Below are 21,566 nucleotides of genomic sequence, written 5' to 3' on the forward strand. Positions count from 1 at the left end.
GCAGTCTTCCAAAAAAAGTAAATTTAAGATTGCGGCCGAAAGGGAATAAGTTTAAAATTAAAGAAATTCTGTAAATATTTTGTTAAATTTAGAACCCGGAAACATTTTTAATGGATCCTGTTTCGACTTCTTCCGGAATATTCCGAGGCCGAGATCAAATTAGACTCAAGCTATCATTGAGACTTGAATAAGACGAAAGTCGGGTCTAACCTTAAGCGTTGGAGTTAATTTATAGATGCCAAAATTTGCTAAACATTTCTAAAAATGTCTATTCTTTAAAAATATTTTGTTTATTGTTCAATTTCACAATTATTTGCGGACTGCAGACTGCAGAGGTTGTATTTATTGTGGTTCACACCGTCCTTCTAACTATAAGTTGGAATTTCCGATTGACAGCAGTACCCTAATTATACCTATACCTGGGTAACAAAGAGAAAGATATCTGTCTTAAATTCTGATACATTCCTTCACTGTATTTGTAACATGAATCCGCAAGTCACTTTGAAAGAGAAATTACAATTCAATGTACATGGTTATCCACAAAGGAGAAGACTGTAAAGACGACCCATAACTGTAGAAATACGACGATATAAAGCTTAATTTTTAGTTTCTGCTTTCAATAAATTATTTTGATGGTTTACTTAATGATTAAGCACAGAAATATGCCAGCTTTGGCCTTCAAGGAACCCTGAATGCAAGAAAACGGAGTAAAACAAATTACATAAATCGTCACTGAAGTCTCATTCTGTATGGGTAATCCTGTATATTACGTAGATAGAAAACTTATTGTTCAGAATTGTGTATCAGACGTGCCGCACTTTAAACTAGATTTACAGTTAGTTTAAATCTTGTGTTTTTGGGGCTTGAAAGGTTAAATTTATTTTTGCATAAGAAAAGAGGAGCAATATTGCAACAATTATCAATTTTTATATTAATTACAATTTTAATCGAAAAAGCTGTGAAAAAAAACTTATATCAAGCGAAAATTAGATTAAGAATTTCATATGCATGATATTCAAGTTTTTTCCATTTATAAACTTTTTATTTCTCAATATGAAACTATAGTTAATTCCTGTGTTGTAAAGTTAATTAATTAAAGGTATACTGTTTATACATAATAATAAAGATAAAGTATAGAAATAACATGAAAAAGATAGAATAAAAACATTTCACAATTATTATCTTACATGAAATTTTTTGTTCCATGAACTTCAAAGATGACTTTAATATAAAATATTCAAAAAGTATTATTAAAACATATCCGTGCTCATTGGAACCATCCATATAGTTGGTATTATTAAAACATATCCGTGCTCTTTGCAACCATCCATTAAGTTGGTATTATTAAAACATATCCGTGCTCATTGCAACCATCCATAAAGTTGGTATTATTAAAACATATCCGTGCTCATAGCAACCATCCATAAAGTTGGTATTATTAAAACATATCTGTGCTCATTGGAACCATCCATAAAGTTGGTATTATTAAAACATATCCGTGCTCATTGGAACCATCCATAAAAGGACTTAGACTGTACCCTTTGCTTGAGAAGAGAACAAAGTCTAAATAATTCACTTGCACCTGGAAAGGTTTGTATATGGAATAAAATGCGTTTATGTAGAAATGTCCATGGTTTATGCCCCCCCCCCCCCCTCCCCCTGCCCTATGTTACTACTTCATCTTTTAAAATATATGTATCCCTGTCAAATCTAACTGTTTTAGTAAACAAATCTCTTTTTCAATCTCTCATATTTCCATGAAAAATATCTCAAACAAAAGGTCTCGCCAATATTTTTTATTTTTATTGCTTTGTTAAATCTGCTTGATCAGTAATTCCTAATCGGAACTGGACGTGAAATAAAATAAAAATATCGATATATCAAGTCAGATTAAAATTTTAAATGTTAACACTAACTCCTTTTTAAAAAAGAAATTAAGAGCAAATAAAAAGTAAAGGTTTTTAATTTACAAACTAATTGATTTGCTATAATTCTCATAAATAGAGGAGTTTTGACCTACAAGGTCACAAATTCGCATCAGTAATTTTGCATACTTTTTACAATTTTCCGTTTAGAGTGGATTAATCTATTGAAATGTATTTTTGTTTGTTGGTTTTAAATTGAATAAAAGATAAATTCATAAAAATCAACAAAAGAACAAAATTATAGATTTAGAGTTTTTCAGAATAAATTGTTTTCAAGAACAGAATTTATGAATTTAAACCATTCTTTCGAACCCAGCTTATTTATATCTTCCAGTAAACAGCATTTTATATTTAAGTCAAATCCCTGAGTTGAACCAGGAGATTGGTTTATACTAAATAAATCTTTAATCTGATGATCTGTTACGAATGCCCTCATACTCAATCACGAACTCAAGAAGAACAAATGTTTTGAATTTCATATATAAGTACCTACCCGGATTTATTTGGTTTACCCGTACTTGTGCGTTAAATCTATACTAGAGGAGCTACGAGGTCAAAAAGTCGAATAAATCTTATCTTAGTCTAATTTGCAGTGTGCTAAGTACAAATACAGACTTGGAACAGTACACCAAATGAATAACCCCACACGGGCAGACGTAGTACATTTGAATTTCCGAGCCGGGTCAACCTTTCTGGTCCCATTGTACTGTATCTAGCTCTATGGTCTGGACTAGCCGGTGCAACAAAGTTGGCCGCGGTCAGAGTTTATGCTTCATATAGGTTGAATTTACTTTTACTAATGAGGCAGAGGTACGTGCCCCCTTATAGTGAAAACTGTATGTGGGCGAAGAACCCAAAATAAAATCTTCGGGTCGACTTGTATTTGAATTAAAGAGTTTCATTTCAAGTCTTAATGTTTGTGAATATCCTTGCATAGTAAAATTCATTGTCATATAATAAACCCTTTTAATTGCAATGGAAAAATCTTCTGCTTCATTTCTTCACCTTTAATGCCATAGAAGACATTTTTTAATTTTTATCATCAATCAAATTTCGAATCAAAATGATTTTAGCTCCTAGGAAAATTTTGCAATCTGATTTTTGACAGAATTTTGAACATAATTTTACGTTGCACTTTAGTTTGACATTTTTAACATATACCCTTATACGTGAAAATATTTTGTTAAATATTGCGGTGATTTTCCCCCAGAATTAAGAATAATCTTGTTCTATGTAACCAGCGTCATTTTTATAAAGCTTTTTTTGCTACATAAGCATAAAAAACATAATTTTTGCTACACAAGCCTAAAAACTGTAATTTTTGCGATCGTTAACGAAGGATCGTCGTAAACAATCATTAACGAAACGACGAAATTTCTAAAAACGGTCGTTTTAAGAAAATGCAATGTAATTTTGTTGGCGGATAACAGCAACACACTAGACAAATTGGAGTAATAGGCCAGTTAGGATTCTGGTGGGGGATGTTTATTTTCCCTGGACAATTCTTTCCCGGTAGGCCGCAAATACACACACAACAGAGTAACCCCGTCTCAAGAAAATCGATAACAAAAGCTTTATTTCCTAAAAATAACATAAATTATAGAAAATAAATAATAAATAAATACAAATACAATACACATAAAGCATAATTTTGCTGCATTCACTGATCAAAAAAACGTAATTTTCGCTACAAGCACTCAAAAAGCACAGTTTTTAGAAACTATTTTATTATCATACACAAACAAAAGCGTTTTGAGATAGAAATACTAAGATAGAATTATGGTCAGAAAGGCACAATAAATTATGTTGAAAGTGTTCTAAAGAAAACCCAACTTCAGGTTCAATATTTGACTAGAGCTGAAAACTTTTGAATGGGATATCCTTAATCCCGATCAGTTAATTAATCTGGAGATTAATAACAAGAGGAGAACAAGCATTATTTAATCTCGAGATAAAGAAAAAGAGTGGATCAAGCATTAATCCCGATATTCAGAAATCAAAAGTTCCCAGCCCAGTCTTTACAATTTTGTTACATGGACTCCAGTGCAGCAAGCTTTAAATTTGATTTATAAACTGTCTCCAGTATATAAAGTATCTAAAAAATCTCAAGTAACTTAAAATTGTTACTTGATACTTAAATCTATTTCATAAAAATTCCAAATAAGCCGTGGAAAAATATATTATTTATGTACAACCTTGTTACCCCCCCCCCCCCACGCCCAGTAACCAGGATTTTCCCAAGGGGGTTGCAAAGAGGGCTGTTGTAATATATGGGCCCAGGATCACCGAGTGAAACTGAGTGAACCAGCGGGGGTATAGAACATTTTTGTAATTTTTATGTGAAAAAAAGTAATTTTTTTCAAGAAATATTGATACCTGTTTTAACTATGTAAACTATCCGATAATATACACACTTACATAACACAGGTGTTAATAAATTATTTATGTAATTTTCTTGAGTGGCCTTATCAGACAATCCCTCTTAATACTGGTGTAAGCTTCAATGGGTGAAAAATAGAGATATAAACGTGTCTATGAAAATATCTTAATTTTCATAGAAACGATGCATATTGTTTAATTATAAAGAATGATATCGAAGATATATTTACACTGAAGGCAGTATTGATTAAAGCTTTTTTAATGAAACTTTTTAAGTAAGTGGCAAAAGTGAGATTTTAAAGTATTTTTTATATGGGTGCCCCTGCATATCTAGATTATAATTTCTTGTAAACAAGCTATATAACATATAAAGTATTTTTTTAACGCCAACTGTGTAACCTTTCTACACATATAACCTTTGCAGATGTACGCAATATCGCGGAGTTACAGGATCCATTCATGGGAAAGTATATGAACGGGATAGATTGAAATCATTATAAATGCAAAAATATCAGAAGATCAAATGCCGAATTCTACAGTACAAACGCAGTACATTTCAATTAGGTCTACAAGCTAGAAATGTAAACAAATCTGGGTAAAATCATATAAACTGATCGTACTGCATTGTTTATCTCAAAACCGGTTAAATTCCACAAGAGAAGAAAGAGAAGAAAGAGAAGTAAGAGAAGGAAGAGAAGTAAGAAAAGAAAGAGAAGAAATGTTTATGCATACCCTAAAATCATTTCTATCTCTATAATATTTTTGAAAAAGTAAGTAGCTGCCCCCACTGTTCAGCGTACACTTTTTTGATCATTTCAAGAGTTTTGATATTTTAATTTATCGAGAAACTAATCTAAAACCTTCCATCCAACCTGGCCATACTTTACTAGGTTATGCATCTCGATCCAACATTGATTAAAGGGACTGTAAGCGTTATTTCAAGTGACCCAACATTTAAAAATGGCAGTGTCTGATTCACAATGGTACCCTTAAAAGCATTGACCAATCAAGTATGAACTAATTCTGCGTTTTTAATTTCTGCGTATATTTTCCACTATGGGTTCGCTACAAAAGTGACTTGAGCATTTCTTCTGCAGGAAAACATATAGGATCATTATCAGAAAACGACAATATCTTCTACATTATCGATAAGGTTGTTTTTCTAAAAACGATCGTTTTTGAAAAAAAACCGCTCGTTTTGTATTTTAAAAAAACGAAAACGATAGTTTTTTTCACAAAGGGTATCTTTTACAAGGGTACCTTTGTAAATTCGGCCTTATATTGCCATCTTCACCTAGGAGGGTCACGTGAGATTATGCATTTTTATTTATTTGGATGTTTTAGAAAACAATTTAAGAAATCTCTGATATAGAAAACAATATAAGGAATCTATGATATAGAAAAAAATCTAAAAAGTCTCTGATTTAGAAAAAAATCTAAAAAGTCTCTGATTAAGAAAACAATTTAAAAAGTCTCTGATTTAGAAAATAATCTAAAAGCTCAGTTTTAGAAAACAATTTAAAAAGTCTCTGATTTAGAAAATAATCTAAAAAGTCTCTGATTAAGAAAACAATTTTAAAAGTCTCTGATTTAGAAAATAATTTAAAAAGTCTCTGATTTAGAAAACAACTTAAGAAATCTCTGATTTATAAAACAATCCAAAAAGTCTCTGATTTAGAAACAATCCAAAGAATGTCTGATTTAGAAAACAATCTAAAAAGTCTCTGATTTAGAGAATAATCTAAAAATCTCTGCGTCTGATTTAGAAAACAATCTAAAAAGTCTCTGATTTAGAAATCAATCTAAAAAGTCTCTAATTTAGAAAATAATCTTAAAGACTCTGTTTTACCAAATAGATGATCAAGTACAATAGGTGGCATAAGAGAAATGGAACAATTATACACGACGTCACAAGTGTCAAATATAACAAGAAAAACGAAATTTTCTGACATAAATTGACATGTTTTCAAAGAATAAATAAAAAACTGTAAAAACAGAAAATAAAGAACACATCAAATTGCACTAATTTTACTATAAGATAAGCACTTTATTCTAGAATTAACACTATAAATAATAGTTTTGTCGGACACAAAAACTGAATTGACATTTTGACATTTGTGACGTCAGATCACAGCCGTACTGAGACTTGAGAGTGTACAAATTCTACATTGCCATCTAGTGTACTTATAAAATCTATTTGTGTTTAAAAAGATATTCTAAAAAATCTCTGTTTCAGAAAGTATGATGAGATAAAATGTGATAATCCAGAGGATATAGGAGAACAGGATTGCAGTTTGAAAGTAAGAATTAAATTTCCTGTTTCCGCCATTTTGAAAAATCACATATTAAAACATCAAAAATCCGCGAACTTTTTTGTTTTTGTTTGTAGTAAATTGTACAAAGTCAACATTGCATATTATTATTTGTAAGATGAGCGCAACACTCCACGTGGAAGACAGTTACTTTAGTCCATATATCTTCTTAATTTAATCCTTTAATTCAGAGCCCGAAACTTACTATACAGGGTATGATAATGAACCCTAGTTTCGGAAACCCGGTTTCATGAAGGCGGTCAGGCAGTTTTGTAGCTTTACCGATAGTTTTGTTGTGAAATATTATTTGACTAGATTTCGTTGTGTTTATGTTCTACATAATTTCTTAAATAAAAATCTGTGCAAATGTTTAGATCCCAAAAAGAAAACTTGAGAGTTTCGTTTTACAATACTCTTTGCAAAAAACTCTGATTTTCTAATCCCATTATTTGAGAAACCCAAAGTTGTAGACCTTAGATATTTCAAACTATGAATTCTGTTATATCAAATAATCTAATTTTGAAATACCAAAGGTTTACACTATCAGAGTGCAAAGATATAGGCATTAGAATATTTGATTTTGTGGCAAAGGCTCAATTGCTCCGGCTTATGTTATCTCAAGAGCTACGAGGGAAAGCGTTTGCGTAATGCTTAATCCTCTCTTAATCTCCAGATTAATTTAGTTTTTAGATTAATTTCTAGAGATTAGAGATGCGCTCTTTAACTTTTGAAAGACCGGTTTTTAATTTTCCCGCATTTGTGGTGTGGTGTGCATTTGGACTATAGTCCTCAAATGTGATAAAGAATATAAGAATATGTTTTTTAATATTTCATATTAACATGATTAAATTTATATTTCTTTAAATGCTCTAAAAGCTTGCTAATGAACAGCTGACTTTAGTTCAATAGGGTATTAGTCCAATCGATATAGCATCAAATCTGTATTTGTAATCAAACGTATCTGTATTATACAAAATCTAGGAAATGTGATATCCAGCAAGAGATGATAAAAAATTAAAAGTTTTCACAATGGATATTCAGATTAAGCGATTAGGATTAAGGGTATCCAATTCTAAAGTTGTTAGTTCTGGTTTAAAAAGTGTTTTATTTGTTCGGAAAAAACGTGTTTTTTTATTGTCCCCTGCAAAGTGCAAACCCATCGTTTAAAATATTCAAAACAACGCATTTTTTAGTGTTAAAAGTTCCAGTAATAAACCCTTTTATAGTAGTTTTACTCTCTCTAAACTGTTGTATCATGTCTTTTAAATATTCTTTTTAAAAATTGCATGCAATGATATGTCATGCGATTTATATTTACCTTGTTTTTCTTTGTAAATCACAGTTCTATCTGTATTTATATAGAATATCAAAAAATAAATTCGGACATAATTTGGTTGTTACCAATCAATAATTTAGTTTATTTTTAAACCGTTATTTTTAAAGTGCCCGGCGTTGCCCGTAAAAAAAATTTATTTTGAAAATAATTATTTTTGAAAAACAATAATTTTGATTTTTTGAAGAAATAAAAATTTGATTGTAAAAAAATGTCGACATTTTTTAGCCTATGTTACTCCCCGGACACGGTCATGGTTCCCTCAAAAAAATTCAGCTCATTCGGTGAAGACTTCTGGCCAGCTATAGCTAACATATAAATATATATGAGCGAATAGTTTTATTATATAGATATTCCCGAAAGGCTAATGGTAAAATCTTGGTTTTTTAACATTTATTTCGATGCAAACAAAGTTTTAATAAGTTTTGAATAAAGGTTATACAAACATTAGTATTTGATTATAATGTTAGTCGAGTAAATATATTTTTTTACAGACTTATTAACCTTAAACTTAATTTACTCTCCAAGGTGGATTTCGTCTAAAAAGGACTCTGCTCTGGCTAGGGCTTTTTTTTGGAAAGCCCTTGAAAAATGAAGTCCAATGGTGCTATTCGTTTTGCAATATTTTGAAAACAGGGTGTCTCAAAAATAGTGAAAACTGGAGGAAAAATTGTTTTTTTCAAGACCTCATCCAGTCATCCATATTACTCAGCAACCTGGTCAAATATTTAGAAAAAAAAAACAGATATTTTTAGGTGTATGCAAAGTTTTATCTCCCTGCTTTATTTATTTTGGCCGTTTTCGCGCATTTTTGAAAAAAATAGTTTGTTGCATTAAACTCTTTTATACTTTATAATTTAGTAAATTTTAGAGAAGGAAAAATATGTAAGTTTTTTATCCTAATGATTTAGGTCAACTTTCAATTGCATAGGGTGTTGAAAAAAGCAATTCAATTTGGCACTATTTATTTTTTCATTTTTGTTCTTTGCAGGGAGCTAAAATATGCATACACCTAGACAATATTTCACCAGGTTGCTAAGTAATATGGATGACTAGCTGAGGTCTTTAAAAAACGATTTTTTCCTCCAGTTTTTACTTTTTTTAGACACCCTGTGTCAAAATAGGACAAAACGAATTTCACCATTGAATTTCATTTTTCAAGGGCTTTAACAGCCCTTTAGCTAAAAAAAACAATTACCCTCCTTCTGGATGGCATAGTAAACAGTTTTTTTTCAATTTGAAGTAATTATATAATCGGGAAAAAAATAAAAAATAAGTGTTTGAGGAGAAACTATATAAAACAGTAATGTTTGTGCATACGGTACAGTACAATATATAAAATACTAAAGAAGTGTTTAAGTTAATACAATACTTGAAACATGCAGGGTATCCCACATGATATTTGATCGTTTATAGCTTCAAATTAAGATTTTTGGAACTAATGGATATTTTAAAAAGAATGAATCAAGCTAATGTATAAAGCTAATATAAAAATGTTTTCGGAGTACTATGTGCGTATTTTTTCGTTAAAGCTTGGATATAATCCAATGTGATATGGGAAGCCCCGTTTATAAATAAAATAGACCAAGGTATTGGATAATCTTCTAAAAGTGAGAGCAGAATCTGAAAAAAAAGTTTTATATTCTTGGAAATGTTCTATTTCTGGCTGTAGTGTACACAAACATGAAGTATCATGCAAACAAAAACTTTACAGCTTGCTTAACCCTCCATGTTGCACTAATAAATCAAGGAACAGGTCCAGGAGATTGAAAATTTTGAAAAGTTTTAATTGAAAAATGGAAAATTAACAATATTAGTGTTTTATTAGCCTTTGCTTGTTTTATTAACCTTTTAGGTTAAGCTATTGTTTGTTACTGACAAGGGAATATATTTAATATCTGAGTCGGGTCATGTCATTGTGTGCAGTCTGAGTGTGTATAGAGTGTTTTCACTAAACATGAAGATGAGAAAAAAGTCGTCTTTGATCTCGGAGGTCTATCTATGTCAAAGCGTCTATATCAAAAAAATTCTGCACGACTTGAATTGACAAGAAGTATGTATTTGATGATTATTGTTTCAAGTATAATTTTACAGTAAAATGAGGTCTATGAAAAACTGCCGCAAATTGTTTTAAAAGTCGAAGGTGATCTTTAATTCGGCTCTTAACTTTCATGTTTCGTGGGACACCCTGTACTTCTTGTACACAAATTTTAATTGGTGAAGAGAAACAAAGCAATTTTAAACCCACTTGTTCGAAGTTTGTTTACTGGATAGTCGAGGACGGATTTTATTATTTTATTATTTCAAATTCAGGAGTTTAGGACTGCAATGAGTTGTATTATTTAAGACTGCAGAAATTACTTCAGCCATAAACTATGCTTTTGTTAAATATTTTAAATGAGAAGATAAAAAACAATGAGCTATTTTAGATGTTTTTTTAAAGAAAGGACTTTTTTTCTGCCATGTACTCTACCCTATAAATAAAAAAAAAAATATTTTTAACAAAAAATCCTTCAAATTACTGTTCATTAAAAGTCACAAAATTTCACGGTGATGATCAAATATCTTAGAAAAATGTATGTTACTAATTGTATAATTTAGTGGGAAACGGAATTGAAGAATCGGAAAAAACCAACAGTGGCTTAATATTTCTTTCTGCAGGTAATTTTTCATTTAATTGACAAAAAATATTTGAAGATTTCAATCCCACCCCAACCCCTCTTACCTCCTCAAGTTGTTTGGCGTAAAAATTTAATTTTCAAGATCGATTTTTGCAATTTGCGTAGTTTATCAGACTAAGCGTTGTAAATCGGACATGCCAAGCTCTATGCATTTAGACTGGAAATATCAGGCCTACAGTCTCTTTGTAAATGTCGTCTTTTCGATTTTATTTCTTTTGTCCATTCTCTTATAATGTGGTACTCCCATAATCATAACAGTATCTCACAATAATACACATTTAGATTAAAATAAAAACTACATTAGGCTTGTACTGTTCAAAGAATTTATAAGCTGAAAATATAAAGAAAATTTATTCTTCCTTACATATTTTCATTCCGTTTCTTGGTTTTAAAATTGGATTAAACGGCTGAGAATGATAAATTTTAGCAAGAGTGTCTAGGTCTGACAGAAATTTAGAATTGAATTTAGGGAAAATTCACGTTTATATTTGACTTGTGAAAGACGTAAAATTTGCATATTTCTTTTTATTAAAACTGGCTTCCTCCCAAATCACCATCAACCTTTTTGAATCCCCCTGATATTCTTGACATTTTCTAAAAGTAATTCAAAAAATTGAATCCGTATCTTTCTATTTCCGCTTTGAAAATATATACGAACAGCTGTTAAGGAAGTGCAATTTGAGTTTCTGAAAATCCGCGAATAAAGAATAAAAAAACAATTTTTGCCACCTGTTTTCCCTGTATTATCAAAATTGATAAGATTACCCATTAATCTTTGATGGTCAATATTTTATACTTGCCTCAAACTCAAATTTTCAAATCCTTATTTTTCTGGGCAAACCTAATGTTGCAGACCTTTTATATTTCAATCTATAAATTCCAATAGTAAAAAAAATTTCCCCGCTGGGGTACTTGAAAACCAGAATACGCTGTGGGGGGGAGGGGGTCAAATTTTCCCCCTCTAAATCCCATGTTTGCTGTCCAAATATGACAAATGATACATCATTGGAAAGCTCTTATGCCCTACTTTTAGAAAAATTGCAAATTTGCAAAAGTTGAACATTTTTTTGCAAAATTCAGTTATATAGTAAAAATGTGTGCAAAAAAATGTCCAAAAATGATAAAATATGTATTTTGAATAGCCCTTGACCATGCCATTTCAAATATGCAAAAAAATATGCAAATATTTAATTTACCTGATTTGTAATTCAGAAAATGTGCAAAAGTGCAAATTTCTTTTGACAACCCGTATGCAAATGATTTGCAAAAATTTCTTTATAAAACGTGTGCAATCCTTTTCCTTATGTCTTAGGCTTTTTTTAAAAAAAGCTCAAAATTAACTAAATCTGACAACTATAAGTGGGTCAAAACAAAGATTTAGTTTGTTACAGGAAAAAGTGTGGAAGATAGCGTCATTTTATTGAAAAGCGTTTAATTCTAATACTTTTTCTCAATGTTTTGATTTCTATACTAACTAGCTGAAGTGTCCGGCGTTGCCCGTGGAATTGTAAAAGCACTGGGAAAAAATTGGGAATTTAGAAAAAAATAATCGAATTTAAAAAAAAATTCTTTAAAAAAGGTGTAATATATGTTAAAATTGTTTAGGAATATGCCTGTTTATTGTGTGCACATGCTTGTGGTGTTTACGAAGATTTCTAGCGAAGAAGAGAGAAGATGACAATGTAAAACCAAAGAAGAAGAAGAAGACAAGGGCAGGGGGAGCAGGAGCAGGAGGAGGAGGAAAAGGGGGGATAGAATCAGGAGAAAAAGGAGGGATTGATCTCAAGGTTCGTTATAAAAATCATTATTTTCTTATGATTTTCAAAGTTTGTATTGATTTCCTCCGATTGTAAAAGAATTTTTATAAAAAAAATTGATTGTAAAGATTTCTTTCATAATTGTTTTCAGGAATGTGATAAATTTTTTACAATAAACTTTTAGTGGAAGATCCTTATACTGCAATTTTTGACATAAAGCAAGCAAACTTTTAGATAAAATTAATTGATTTGTAATTATTAATTTTTTCAGACACTTCAAGGTCTAGGCTACCCATTCAAAAAGAAGGTATGTTTTTTACGAATAATTTACTGCACAGTACTGTACTGCACCGTACTATACTGTTCTATACTGTACTGTACTGTACTGTACTGTACTGTACTGTACTGTACTGTACTGTACTGTACTGTACTGTACTGTACTGTACTGTACTGTACTGTAATTTAATGTACTGAACTGTACTGTACTTTACTGTACTGTACTGTACTGTACTGCACTGTACTGTACTGTACTGTACTTTACTGTACTGGACTGTACTCTTCTTTACTGTACTGTAATGTACTGTACGTACTGTACTGTACTGTACTGTACTGCACACTGTACAGGTTGTCGAGGAGCAGGATGGTTTAAGTTTACTTCAACATGAACAGCTTCAGCAAGAGAAAGAGAAAGAGAAGAAAAAGAAACATTTGGGAACCATTAAATACAAGGTCAGGAATCTATAAATTGCTGGCAAACACCAAAAAAAAGGATTGCATATGATATTTAAGAAATGTTTTTTCGAAAAAATCGCGAAAGTCATTTTTAAGGAACTATCGATATTGTTGGTCACATATTTGGTGGGTAAAATAGGTTGCTTTGTTAATCCGATTGAAAACAATATTATTTTACGAATAAAATTTTAACTATTATACCACCTTTCTATAAAAAATGTCAAGACATATCGTTGACACAAGTTCTCAAATAATATTTAATAAACTGAATAGAAAAGTTATAGAAAGCTAAATAAATTAAACTTTAATTACCCATTAACCAACCTTAAGACAACATTGCGTGTCGTCTGATTCAGAAGGAAAAATCTACAAGTCAATTTTAGGAAGAATCCACATTCTAACAAAATCAATTTTAACATTTAAAAAAATAAGAATATCTCAGTCATCCTGGATCTGACCAATATTAAAATAAAACCGTTGTAAATTGTACATTTTTTAATGTACATGTTAAATTCCATAAGTGGATGTATAATTCTGATTACCTGTTTATAATCCAGTCTTCGAATTCACAAAAACGAAAACTCTTCAACAAATTATATTAAATTGAAATAAAAATGGCTATTATAGATTGTTAGGCAAACCAGAAAATATCAAGGAAATGGAAACAAAGTTCTTAAAAGTTGTATATATATATATATAATATATTAGAATTGTTTGAAGTAAGAAATATATGTGTGTTCTGAATATAAAGAATTGAAGAAAATTATGTTTTTGTCGTGGAGCAATAAATCCTAGACTAGGTGTGTGATATATGTAAATATATAAATGTTTAAATATACAGAATATAGATAGATTATATTATTAATGATATTTTTAATGAAATATAAAATTATAGTGAGATTCTGAAATGTAATGAAATGTTTTTTTAATTTGATTAGCATACAGGTTTAACCACAAAGGATGGTATAACTAATCTTGATCCCAATCAACTCTTAAAATTTGTTTAGGATTCCGCCTAAACCCCCTTTCATTTTACCTTAAAACTCCCTGTAAGACTGAACACGTTTCATTAACTTCTTAGCAAGAACTAAACAAAAATATTTTCAGTTCTTTCTTAAAGTTTCGTTCAGTACCTTTCTCAATTTTCTTAACGGTTTTCATCATCAAGTAATTTTTAACAGAAATTTTTTTGTTTTTTAATGATTTCAAGATTTGTGGTTTCGTTAATTTTCAAAAGCTTCCCTTTCGTTATTCTCGTCGGAGCGTTTCCTCGCCATATTAAATTCATACCGTCTTTATTACAAGTTAAAATGTAATTTTAATATTTTTTTAAAATCATATTTAGATATAAACAGATAATATTCATAACTTTAAATGAAGTTTATTTAATGAGGTTTCATTTGCAGTGCTGATCGGAATATAAAAATTATTATTCGGTATTTTTCTTAAACAACCGGATAATGTTACAGGGTTGCCAGCTGCCTAAAAAGAATTTATCTCTAAAAAAAATTAACTTAAAACTTGTCTGCATATATTGCAGAAATTAAAACTTGGAAAATGGAACCAAGAACTTTTATGAAAATTGAACTTAAAACTTCTTCTTAAGAAACCCCTAAACTTCTCAAAATGGAACCTAAAACTTCTCTTTGAAAAAGAACTAAAATTCTAAAGATAAAAACCTAAAACTTCTCTATGAAGAAAGGTCTTAACTTCAGGTTGGAAACTAAAACTTCTTTGAGCAGAACCTAAAACTTCTCGATGAAAAATACTTTTTTAAATGAAATTTACGACTTTTTCTATAAATATTTATTTTGCTTGTCTGTCTATCTGTTTGTTTGTATCCAATTTATAGATTTTCGTAAACTTTTGAAAATCCAAAAAAAAACAGATTTTTTATTGTTTTTTATAGTTTAAAGGAAAAATGCTCACAGTTAGAACCATAATTTAGGATTGAAATTGAAAAGGGCTCAAACTTCCCTTTTAAAAACCTATTATGAAAAAAAGTTTTCACTTCTTTGAATAAAGCATAACATTTTTCTATGAAGGAAACCCTAAACTTTTTTTAATGGAACCTAAAACTTCTTTAAGCAGAAAGAAAAACTTCTCTGTGAAGTTTTTCTTTACAACCTAGAACTTTACTATGAAGAAGAATCAAAACTTCTCTTTATGCATCCTGAAATTTTCTATGATGTAAATTTAAACTTCTCTGTATTAAACCTTAACTTCTCACTGAAGAAGATTCAAATATTCTCTTTAAATGCAACCTGCAAATTTTCTATGAAAAAAACTCTAAACATTTTTTAACGAACTTAAAACTTCTCTATGAAGAAGATCAAAACTTCTTTATATACAACCTATAACTTGCAGGGCACATTTTGTACATCATTTTTCTTTTCCGTCATTTCCAAGGAAATCTTCGCTCCTGGGGGGGGGGATGAACACTCCCACCCCCTTGTATCCGCCCTAATCTCCCCCCAATGTATCCACCCTTGGCTGAAGGTTGTCTGAATACCTTTGTAAATATTAATGGCAGCTATGAGATGAAATAGATATTGGAGAATATACAGGAAATATTCAGATTGGTTTATACAGACAGAACATCACGAAACTAGAAGGAGGAGATGACGGGAGGGGGGGGCAAAATATCTCCCCCCCCTCGTGAAAACTTTCCATGGGATTTCATGGTAGCTGCAGCAACTGATGTTATTTCAATTGACATTCTATTTTGGTATTTTGTTTCTTATGCCGTACCTCTTATAATCCCATGCATTGAACATTTTTGTTTGTCTGTTTAACCATGTGCTCCAGTATATTGAGAAAATTATCGTTATAGGGGACTGTAAAGGAAAAATGAAATGGGGTAAAGGCTGAAACCTGAACATTTCAGAAGCTGATCGAGACCCATGAGAGTTCAATCTGATGTTCCTGTCTCGACAAAATTGATACTCAACTTTGTCAAATTTATAAGAAAATCTATATACATAATACATATATGAAATTTTGTATAAAAATAGTTGGTTTAAACGGATCATATTCAGCAAATGCACAACCAATCTGGAAACGACGATATCCCAGAGGAGCCTAAGAAACTTAGGTTTGCCCCAATTATTATTTGAATTTACTATTTTTTCATTTCCACTATTTTTTAAATCCTCAAATGTTTGCAACATGACAGTGTAGGCCTTAGATTTTTCAAATTTTGAATGTTAGATCTAGCAAAATCAAAAGTTTGAAATGAGTTTGAGACAAGTTTTGTTAAATTTGTATGCACTTAAATATACTTTATTAACCCACCCTTTCATTCTTTCAGTGTTGATATAATTTGAGATTGCGTGTCCATAGATCGATGAAGCCCGTTCAAATAATTTAATAATTCAGAGCTTTTAAACAGAAATATGTAAAATTACTCACAGTACAATCACATATTTGGATTCAATGCTTTCCCATTATTGTCCAAACACCAAAGGGACTATAAGGTCCCAGTTTTAAGAAGCATGGAATGTTTGATTATGGCTGAATGAGATGAGATATTCTAGTTTTTAAACTAAAATTGATTAGTTGTTTTGCTGCACCAGTTTTTTTTGAAATGATAATTTCTTTTTTTAAGTTGTCAATTTTCATTATCTAGCTTTTCTACAAGAACTAAGGGGACAAAATGTGAGATGTCACATTTGTCCTTTAACAATGATCTGTCCTGTGTAAAGATGGGTTGTCATTAACGATGGTCTGTCGTTAAAGATGGACTGTCGTTAATATGAGTCTGTCGTTTACAATGATTTGTCTTTAACAATGGTTTGTCTTTAACAAGGGTTTGTCTTTAACAAGGGTTTGTCTTTAACAATGGTTTGTCTTTAAAAATGGTTTGTCTTTAACGATGGTCTATCGTTAACAACGATTTGTCGTTAACAACGTTTCATCGTTAATAATGGTTTTTCTTTAACGATGGTTTGTCGTTCACAATGGTCTGTCGTTTACAATAGTTTGTCGTTAACAATGGTCTGGTTAGCAATGATCAGTCGTTGATGATGATATGTCGTTGATGATAATCTGTCGTTGATGATGATCTGCCGTTAATGATGGTCTTAAAAATTGTTATGCAGTTGCATGATGAATTGAATTTCTGAAATCACAAAAATAAATTATAAAGTAAATAAAAAAAGAATTAATGTAACAGAAAAAGTTTTTTATATTTTCGTTAAAAGATAAATAAAATATACCAAGTTTTGGAGAAACAAATTGGATTTAGGAGAAAGACAAATGATCTGAGATTAAATAGATGTTGCTTAACATCTGAATGAATTAAGAAATAGGAACAAAAGATAAAAATGTGTTTTTCTTGTTTGAGGTTGAATATAAGTTCTTGTTTCAGGTTGAATATAATTTCTTGTTTTAGGCTGAATATAATTTCTTGCATGTGGTTGAATATAATTTCTTGTTTTAGGTTGAATATGATTTCTTGTTCGAGGTTGAATATAATTTCTTGTTTTAGGTTGAATATGATTTCGTCACAAGTACTCTGATCGTCACTATCATCGAATGCAAGGTAAGAAATAATTAAAACTTATAAATTGAATTTTATTTCAAGTTTTTTCTAACGATTCACATTAATGGAATTAAATTCTCCAACCTTCTTTAAAAAATTAGTATCTGAAGGACCACAGGAGAGCTTTGTAAAAACAGCTCTAAGCTATATCAAAGCTCTCCTGCTGCAGTAGTTTTACATATGTTTAATTTACGCACGTTTTGTTCAGAACTGTTATGATTTGTTGTTACTGCAGAAAACAGAATGATTTTATTTGATTTAAACCTTTTTATTTGAAGTATGTATCCAAAAGTTATTGTATAAGAACCCTCTTAATGTTTAACATATTTCCTCTTTTTTGATTTTGATCAGACAAAAGCTTTACTATTTTTAATATATTTACCGTGCAGAGGATGCTAAAAACATGCTAAAATTATATTTCAAAAACAGAAAAAAAATTGAGTAAAAAATAAATTAAAAAAGTTTAATATAAAAAGGTAATTTAAAATAAAATGACTAAAATTGGAAGCAATGAGAAAATTAAGCAAAATTTTCTTCTATTTTTCATCTTGTTATATTCTAGCGTGCAAGTAAACATTATTTAATAACCTTTAGGAAGTACATTATTATTATTCTACTCCTAATAGTCCTAAAGTTTTTGTGTATTTTAAAAAATTTTACATCGTCTTTGATATTGCTAACTGCTGTCTATTTACTATTATCTACTAAAAATCAAATATTATATAAATACAATAATAAGAGATAAATGATCCCTGGACTGAAAACATAATTTTAAGTGATCTTTCATTTATAGAGTGGCATATTCGACTTACAACGGTACCCTATAGTCCCTATGCAGTCTAATCAAGGGGGTATAGGCTGAAACCTAAGTTACTTATGAGTTGATCGAAACCCTTGCAAGTTCTATCTTATGTTCCTGTCTTGAGAAATTGATAAAAACTGTGTCAAATATATACAACAATTGGTATATATAGTTTGAAAGATCTAAGGTCAACGACATTGGATTGCAAAGATATTGTTATTAGAAAATCTGAGTTTGTTGCAAAGACTCAATTCCTTTGACACAGTTTTTTTTATCAATTTCTCGAGACAGGAACATTAGATAGATAGAACTCGCAAGGGTTTCGATCAACTCATAATTAACTTACATTTCAGCCTATACCCCCTTTTATTTTTCCTTTACAATCCCTTAAAATATCCATGTTTTTGTTCTCGAAGGCTGATCATTTTAATTTTTTGTTTCTCTACAAAATTGTGGCTTCCGAATTTCTTGCGTGATAGAATAAACTGAACTATCGTAAACTTTGCTTGGATTAATATTTCAAGGGTAACATTGTGAATCGTGCATGCCCCTCTTTTATTTTTTTCATATTTTTTTTGGAGGGTAACAACATCAGACTCCGCTCAACCCTACTATTTTTTCCGTCTGAGTACTGACTGCAAATTACTGCTGAACACACAGACAGCTTAGTTGAGGCTGAACTGTCCCTTTAATATTTTAATTTTAAATCAGGATCTACCTGCGATGGATTTGAACGGAAGTAGTGACCCCTACGTCAAAATATATTTACTTCCGGAAAAGAAAAGAAAACAGGAAACAAAGGTAATCCTGTTATATTGCAAAAATTCTGCAAATTAGGTTGCAGAAAATCTGTCAAAATTAAAGGAATTTCCGAATTATTTACAAATACTTTACAGGGAAGTTCTTTTAAGACGAAAATGTGCGATTTTCCCCCAAAATTTCGAAGAGCGGGTGGTTATTTTACTTAATGGGAATGGTAATGGTGGTCAAAAGGCGGTAAAAAAATGTAACAATTAATATGAATATATTTTCCATACATAAAAGCTTTATTCTGAAGCACTCCAAGGTTCTAGGAAGTTAAGAATATATCTGACAGAATACTTTCAACAGGATGGAACAACAAGAATTTATAATTATATGAAACTTTTTTTTTACCTTTTAATGTTTTCGGACTTTTAAAATGCACCTTACATCTGCGCAGGTTCATTTATTTATAAAGAAGGAAACGTTAAAAGTTTAAAAGTTATTGCCCAGCACAGTATACACGTTACATATACATTATATAATTTTTTTAAAGAATAATGTTTTTTTCTTTCTTTTTCTTTGAACATCCTGTAATGCAGTGTAAAGTGTAGTTATGAACTTCGGGAGATTAAATTATAATAATTTACCTAAAGTGAAGAATAAAGATATAAAGTTTATCTTAATTTAAATAAAGATAAAAAGTTGTGAAACCTTTCAAACGTTCAATTGAAAATTTACTTCTCGACAGACAACATTTTTAATTGAGCTTTTTTAAAATTGGCATTATTCAGAAAACACGATTAACTCTTTTTCCTTTTTTAAAAATAGAAAATATAATGTGTAATTCGTAGCAAGGTTTAAACACGTTAGAGAACAAAATAAGCTTTGATCTAACGGTTAGTCAATTCCCAAGTTACATTGTGGCTTTGAATATAAGATAACAAAATCATTAATAGGACATTTCACAGATTGGACATTAAATTTATTGGACAGGACAATATGATATTTAGGACATTAATAGATATTTCATGAATAGAATGACATTTCAAGGACAGAGAAGAACTATCATAAATGTATTTATAAACTTACCTAGCTCTTTGTCTCCATAACTGATCTTTTTTTACTTCCACGATTTATGATTTCATTTTGTAAAGAAATTTAATGCGTGGACTAATTTAAAAACAAAATCAAAATAAGGAATATTTTTAAATTTTAGAATAAATGTTTCTCTATCTATGAAAATTCTGCTCGGTCCATGATATGTTCCAACATGAAATGGTCTCCCCGCTAAGGAATGATTTTTAGAATAGTTAAAAACTCATTAGTAAGAACTAGTTAGTATTACCTGAGGCCGAATTAAAAGAATTTTAGCGGCGGCTTAAATTTAAGCCGCGGCTCAAACATAGTTGGTTTCACTTAAAATCGTATTCAATGTTTCAAGATTTAAGACGGTGCTTGATTGAAACCGGTTTTGGGCAGATTTAAGACGCGGCTCAAATTCATTAAATTCGGACACTGTTTTCACAATTTGAGAGACACAAAATAACTAAAAATAACTAAATTTGTTATTTTTTAGATTCATAGGAAAAATCTGAATCCAGTGTTTAATGAAACATTTAAATTTGTGGTAAGCAGAAGTATTGAATTGATGTTAAAATATCACAATTATCAAATTTTGTAGATCGATAGTTTATAAAACTATTTATCAGCATAGGCACCGAGTTCTTACCACCAACTCTTGTACATGCTTACACCATCAGGTTGCAAATACATAGACATTAGAAAATTTGTGGCAAGATCTTGAAATTCCTTTGTTCATAGATAGTGATTTTTGAAATTATAAAGATCTTTGCATCAAACTCATTTAATATTATTTGAATCCTATTTCACGACATTATCTATGGAATATTAAAAGACTAATATAGATTTTTTATAATCCAGTTATTCCATGAGATATTTAATGAAAAACTTCTTGTTATTTTTTGCCTAAACACCACTGATATGTCAGTAAAAAAAATTTTAGAGGGAAAATTTAGTTTTAAACAAATATTAAAATCAAAGAGTTTGAACAAAGTAGATTTTCGGCTTTGTTATCTTTTGATAAAGAAAAAACTGTACACTGGCTACAAACTCTATATTTGTAACCTGATGTTGTTGTAGACCTTTTTATATTTTAAACTATGAATTCTGATCGATCAAAATGTTAAAGTTTGCAACATTATAGGTTTTCATATATTCAGGGATTAGGATTTTTTTACTTTTTTATTTTTACTGATATGGTATCAATTTGTACTATGGTATCAATTTGTCCTTCTTTTCTTAAATTGTTTTTATATATATTACATATTATTAATTTGT

At 30.1% G+C, this 21,566-nt stretch overlaps 1 protein-coding gene across 1 annotated transcript in view; it reads left to right on the forward strand.

Moving 5' to 3' along the window:
* Positions 1 to 6,538: 6,538 nt before the first annotated feature.
* LOC111703377 (synaptotagmin-1) overlaps positions 6,539 to 21,566 on the forward strand; it is a gene marked incomplete in the record, with an annotated part of 40,353 nt that continues 25,325 nt past the window's right edge. The window contains 8 exon segments of the mRNA XM_023475300.1: positions 6,539 to 6,604; positions 10,551 to 10,610; positions 12,236 to 12,417; positions 12,659 to 12,694; positions 13,012 to 13,116; positions 17,609 to 17,662; positions 19,176 to 19,265; positions 20,785 to 20,835. Of these exon segments, the coding sequence (XP_023331068.1) occupies position 6,604; positions 10,551 to 10,610; positions 12,236 to 12,417; positions 12,659 to 12,694; positions 13,012 to 13,116; positions 17,609 to 17,662; positions 19,176 to 19,265; positions 20,785 to 20,835 (579 nt within the window).

Source organism: Eurytemora carolleeae, unplaced genomic scaffold (genome assembly GCF_000591075.1).
Source record: "Eurytemora carolleeae unplaced genomic scaffold, Eaff_2.0 scaffold539, whole genome shotgun sequence".
In the NCBI taxonomy this organism is placed as follows: Eukaryota; Metazoa; Arthropoda; class Copepoda; order Calanoida; family Temoridae; genus Eurytemora; species Eurytemora carolleeae.